At 36.8% G+C, this 6,458-nt stretch overlaps 1 protein-coding gene across 1 annotated transcript in view; it reads left to right on the top strand.

Annotated features, from left to right (window-relative positions):
* The first annotated feature begins 2,215 nt into the window (after nt 1-2,215).
* F8 (coagulation factor VIII) overlaps nt 2,216-6,458 on the top strand; it is a 146,689-nt gene continuing 142,446 nt past the window's right edge. The window contains exon 1 of the mRNA XM_063084470.1: nt 2,216-2,361. Coding sequence (XP_062940540.1) covers nt 2,216-2,361 — 146 coding nt within the window. The remainder of the gene's footprint in view (nt 2,362-6,458) is intronic.

Here is a 6,458-nt window from a genome sequence, read left to right as displayed (position 1 = left end):
AGCCTGAGTTTCCCCGTCTCACAGCCGACAAGCCCCAAATTCATCTGCAGCTCCCACAGACACGGCCTTCGCAATGAAATCTGCCTTTGCTCAGCCCCTGCAGTGCTGGCAGCCCAGCCCACGCCACCGCCGTCTCCACCCCAGCTAACGCGTCACCCCGCTCCCACCCTTCTCCCCTGAAAGTGTCTTCTCCCCACCGCGGCCAGAAAGATCAGCCTGAAAGGTAATCCCGTCATGGCCTTCCTGTGCTCTGAACCCTACTATGGCTCCCTACTGCCAAAAGTCCTTTGCTGAAATGTAACCTCGGTGACACTCTCCACGACCAACCTCTTTTAAAATTGCAACCCAGGACAACCCTACTCCCCCTCACCCTACTTACTTGCCCTTTTGCCCGGCACTTAGTTTACCTTCTAACATATTGTGTACTGTACTCCTGTATGATACTTATTGCTTATTGTCCCTCCTTCAGGTGTTTATATTTTTCACGGATGTGTACTACACCCGGTGCCTACGACATCTGTCTAGGACAAACGGGTGTTTGTGTGGCCCTAGGCAAGCCATTCAACCTCTCTGCACCTCACTCACTTTATCTGTAACCACTTTGCACTGTTGTGAGGATCAAATCAGGTATTTTGCAAGAAGCACCTGGCAGAGAATTTATAACTCTATGTTGTAACTATCTGAATACTTTTCTGCCTCTCCCATTGGACCCTGACTCCAGGGGCTAGGAAATGGGTTTCATGCATTTCTGAGGCATGGAAGTATAGCATTGTGGTTAGGAGCATGACTTTTGGAGTCAGATTACAGGGGTTTGAATGCTACCACTTACGAGCTGTGTAACCGTGCACAACTTGCCTAGACTCTCCATGCTTCAGTTTCATCATCCACAAAATGAAGACAAAAACAGAAGCTGTATCAGAAAGCACTTAGAACAGTTCCTGGCATATAGTTAAGTACCAGCTATTATCTCTGGATTCTCTTACCTCGTACAGAGGAAGTCTCAGCAAATGTTTATGAAAGGGGCTTCTTCCTGCTTGTTTCCAAGCTGCACAAAACTTACCAATTGCTCCCTAACACATTCTTGTTTGTGCAGAATTGGACTCAACAATAGCATTTCTCATAGCAGCCCTGGTCAAGTTTCTTCTCACTAGTTCCTACACTTTGAGGCCCCTGGGAAGGCCCTCATTTCACTGGTATAGATTAACCTGTGTAGGGTCTCTCCTTGAGCTGAGTATGGCTACATCTTGGTGTAAAGGAATATATCTTATACAGGAGCCAAATGTAAACAACCTTAAAAAGTCATGCCAGTGGGGGTAAAGAGCTTTCAGTATAACTGCAGTGGTCTATATTTGAAAGTCTTTGAGCAGGTGAGACTTGAGCTGAGACTTGAAGGAGGTGTGAGAGTGGAACTGTGTGGAGATCAGAGGAAAAGTGTTTCAGGCAGAGGAGACAGCAACTGTTGAGGTCTTAGGGGCATGACTGTGCTTGGTAGTTTCAGGAAGAGCAAAAAGGCCAGAGTGAGATGACATCACAGAGGTCAGGGGTAGGGGCATGCAGACCATGTGGGATGCTCGAGGCCACAGTAAAGATGTAGGATTTTACTCTGAGGAAGGTCAGAAACCATTGGAGGACTGTGAGCAGAAGAGTGTCACAACCCACTTTATAGTTTGAAAAAGTCAGTAGCCACTGTGTGAGGGGCAAGGGTAGAAGCAGGGAGACAAATAGGATACTAGTTACTCTTGCTTGTGCAAGTAGATTCTAGAATCTTCAACATCAGGAACTTTTCTCGCTGCTGCCACTAAAGGAAGAGGGTTGGAGTAGGCTAGGAATATGAGGACAAGTTCAAGGTCCTCTTTACCTTGACCTCTTCTTGCCTCTCTTCCTCTTCCCAAGCGTACTGATGAAAGCAGTCTTCTGGTCCCCCTCCTGCTCTCCGAGGTGAATGGGTTAAGCTTTAGCTCGGCCTCCCTTTTCCTACTTAGTTCTTCCTGGCTGCTTTCCACTCCCCAAAAGGAAGCAATTCTATCAGTTCTGCTCAGTGCTAACGCTGCTGTTTCATCCAGTAGGTAAAGTTCCCTAAGATTCTCTGCAAAACATTTGGGACTTTTCACTAAATCATAAAAAATTGACCTGTTTTCTCCCATGAGCCAAAATTATTTTAGGAAAGAATTAATCTTTCTCTTCTCCAGTGAAGCATTTTCTAGCAATAAAAGCCATGCAAATAGAGCTCTCTGCCTGCTTCTTTCTGTGCCTTTTGCGATTCAGCTTTAGTGCCACCAGAAGACACTACCTGGGTGCAGTGGAACTGTCTTGGGACTATTTGCACAGTGACCTGCTCAGTGAGCTGCATGTGGACACAAGGTAAAGGCATGTTGTATAAAGTCTGATCAAGGGCCAGGATTGTGGGGATGTGACTCTGGTTGGAAGAAGGTGTAGACATCAGGTTAGCATGACTGTGATGCTGGTTAAGCCCCAAAGAAACATTTCGTCAATCTGACCTATTAGTTGATATTTTCTTCTGTTTTGTCCAATGCTTCTCTTTGTCATATGTTGCCACTCTGTAATCTAGAGAGTACAGTACAGTGAGGACGAAGGGGCAAGGAGCATAAGAGAGAACAAAATTTCCCTTCACCTACCCCAAGCTTCCATAGAGAGAACCAAGGCAATGAGATCCAATCAATATTACAAGTTTAGTCTCGAGTTCTCTTGTGTGTACATGTGCTGTGTTTTTTTATATCTTTGCCCACTTTTGGTGTAAGGATAATATTAGCCATAAGTTCAGAAGCTTTTCATCTATATTGGAGTTCTGGTGCATTTTGAAGAGGGTAGATTATTAAATAACCTTTTCAATATTATCTATGTTCATTGATTTATTCAGATTTTTCTCCATCTTCTTCAGTCAATTTTAGTTACATATCCAATCTATTATTACTAGATTTAATAATGTATTGGTATCGAGTTACATAATAGTCTGTTGTGATTTTGTTGAAGTGTTCTGTATCTGTGGTTATATCTCCTTTCTCATTCCTTATGTTGTGTGTGGTCTCTCATTTTTTTGCAAATTGTTTTATATGTATGATTTTTTATTGTAAATTGACAAAGTATAATTGTATACATTCATGGGATACAAAATGTTATGATTTTTAATTTCTTTTAAAAGTAATATTTCCAGGAGGTTCTTTGATTTTTTTTGGTCTTGTCAAGAACCATCTTTTGGTTTGATTTATCAATCCTTTTTTAATTTTCTTTCTGTTGTATCAGCTTCTGCTTTGATTTTCATTAATTCATTCATTCTTTCTAATTTCCTTTACTTCATTTTGTTGTCCTATTTTTGCTTGAGTTGAATGCTGAAATCATTTATTTTAAATTTTGTTTCATTTTATTTGAATGTGTATTGTAAATACTTAAACTCAATACATACGTAATGGCAAGGTAAATATTAAATACAGTCATGTCATACTTACTTTATAGTCATTTTTGTTCTTTTTGATTGGCTGCCTACCCTCCTTCCACATCAGCTCACTTCTTACCTACCCCAACCATGTAACCCTGGTATAATAACATACATCTACACACACGCACACACACACGCACACACACATACAAATAAAGGTGTACCTGGTCATTATTTGTTTTACAAAAGTGGGATATTGTACACTCATCTCTCACTCACTAATACCTAGTATATCTCTCTCCAAGTCAATTGGCATAGCTTTAATTCATTCTTTTTAATGGCTGTATAAGAGTCTGTGGTATGGCTGTACCATAATTTAGTCAATGCATTCATTTTATTCCACTTTTTTGGCCAGTATATCCTATATCACTACATATTTCTATAGAAAAGATTCTTAGAAGGGATATTGCTGGAATGAAGGGAGTATTTCCTTTTTAGCTTTAATTTCCAAAAAGGCCAGAACTCTTCATACATTTCTACCATCATTCACAACAACAGTAAGTTTTATCTTGCTTTTTAATTTTTGCCAGTCTTTTAGAAGTAGAGTGATGTTACATCATTAATTGTGTTCTTTTTATTTCTAATGAGGTTGAGCATCTTTTTAAATGTTTGTTGTCTGTGGATTTATTCTTTCAGATTTAATTATTCATATGTTTTACCCATTTTTCTTTGGGCTGTTTCATTTTTAAAAAAAAAATTATGAGAACCTTTTTATTATTACAAGTATTAACCTTTTGTCATGTATACTGTAATTTCATCCAAAATCTATTGTTTGTCTATTGACTTTGTTTATAACTTTTACCAAAAAAGTTTTTGATTTTTACAGTCAAATATATCTTTTTTTTTCATATCATCAGAGTTGGCAGTGTTGGTTAAAAATGTCATCCACACCTCAAGGTTGGACATGTATTACCCAGATTTTCTTGCAAGATTTTTACTGTTTTGCTTTTTACATTTATGGCTTCAATTCATCTGATAATTATTTTTGTATAGAGTATGAGGGAGGGATCTGTCTAGTTTTATTTCCATCCAGAGCAATAACCTACTGCAATGGCACATTTATCAAGTAATACATCTTTTGCCACTGATTTGAATCAACACATTAATCATGTAAAATTCTCATATGCAAGTATATTAGCATATATTTCTGGATTCATTATGCTGTTTCATTTATCTATATTATCTTGCTATGCTAATACCATGTTGATTTGATTACAGTGGGCCTATAATGTCTCCTGATATTTGGTAAGTGAAAGCAATTCTCAGCATATAAAAGCGTTAAGATATTTTTCCAATCAAAAGGAGCCAAGCCCTGTTGTGATTCTAAGTAAAATTTCATTAAACTTATACAGTAATTTTATTAACATAATACATTTCAGTATTTTTATTATTACATTTATCACTATTCACTTTATAAGTGTGTTGCTATTGTCAATAAAATAGTTTTCTCCTATTTCCATTTCTAAGTGCTTAGTACAAGAATAGAGAGAGGGTATTGGTTTGTGTATATTCATCTTAAATCTAGCTACCTTACCAAATTCTCTTATTAATGCTAGTAATTTTACCCTAGAGTCTCTATGGGTATTTGATCATATCAGTAGCAAAATGAGGCATATTTTAGCTCTTTTTTAAAGTTCATAGCCAGTAATTTCATTTTCTGATGTTATTGAATTTCTTAGAAAACATGAGAAAATATGAAATAATAATGATAAAAGTGAGCATTCCTGTCTACTCCATGATTTTACTTGTAATAGTCTTAATATTTACCTATTTAAAACATTGGCTGTTCGTTTTTGGTAAATGGTCTTTCTTACTTCTATTCCCATTTGCCATAAAATTTTTATTATAAATGACATTTTATCATTTAGCATCATCCGAATTGCCTTCTTTAATATGTGGATTGACAAGTAAATTATGTTAATAGATTTCCTGACACTAAATACACTTACGTTCTTGGAGTACAATCTACTGTTCATATAACTTGATTATTGCTGGATTCTATGTGCGAATATTTCTTTAGACACTGTGTGCCTTTATATGCGGCGTTGATCTACAGCATTTTTAAAAAAAATATTATTATTAGGTCCTGGTATTAAAGTTTTGTTGGCTTTATCCAGTGAATTGGTTACTGCTTCATCTTTTTCTGTTGCCTAGATTAGCTGAAATAACTTTAAAATTATTTATTGTTTGAAAGTCAATTAAGACTTACACAAAAGCTCATTCCTAAATTCCTGTCTGTGCTACTTATCTTTTATGTGTAAACAAACTTGCCAGGAATTTGTCTATTTTGTTGTTAGTGGTGGTTTTTTCAAAGAACGAGCTTTTGGATTCATGTGTTTTCCCTAGTTATTTTTAAATACTTAATTTATTTTGAAATTTTATCTTTATTGATGATCTCTTCTTAGTTTCTTTCGGCTTATCTTGTTGCATTTTTTCTAATACTGAGGAAGACGAATATGTTCTTTTTTGTTGTTGTTGTTCTTTCATTGCTGCTCCATTATGGGAATATATCACCATTCGCATATCCATTCACCTGCTTATGGACCTTTGGATTGTTTCCAGTTTGGGGTAATATAAAGAAACCTGCTCTAACCGTTCCTGTACAGATTTATGTGTGAACATCTGTTTTCATTTATGTCAGTTAGAAATCTAGGAGTGGAATTTCTGGATCACATGATAAGTGCATGCTTAACTTTATAAGAAACTACCAGACAGATTTCTGGAATAGTTGTATCATTTTCTATTCCCACCAGCAACACATGAGAATGCCAGTTACAACAAATCCTGGAGCATCTTTGCACATGCTAATTGGCCATTCCTTTTTTCCTGTTTTTTTTTTTTTTTTATCTTGATAAAACATATATAACATAAGGATTGCCATTTTAAGCATTTTACAACATACAATTGCGTGGAATTAATTACATCCACAATGCTGTGTATTTCCAAAACTTTTTCCTAATCCTAAACATAAACTCTGTACCCATTAAGCAATAACTTCTCATTA

This window comes from Cynocephalus volans, chromosome X (genome assembly GCF_027409185.1).
Source record: "Cynocephalus volans isolate mCynVol1 chromosome X, mCynVol1.pri, whole genome shotgun sequence".
NCBI lineage: Eukaryota > Metazoa > Chordata > Mammalia > Dermoptera > Cynocephalidae > Cynocephalus > Cynocephalus volans.
Note: the sequence above shows the minus strand (reverse complement) of the source record. Positions and strands in the feature narration are given on the sequence as shown.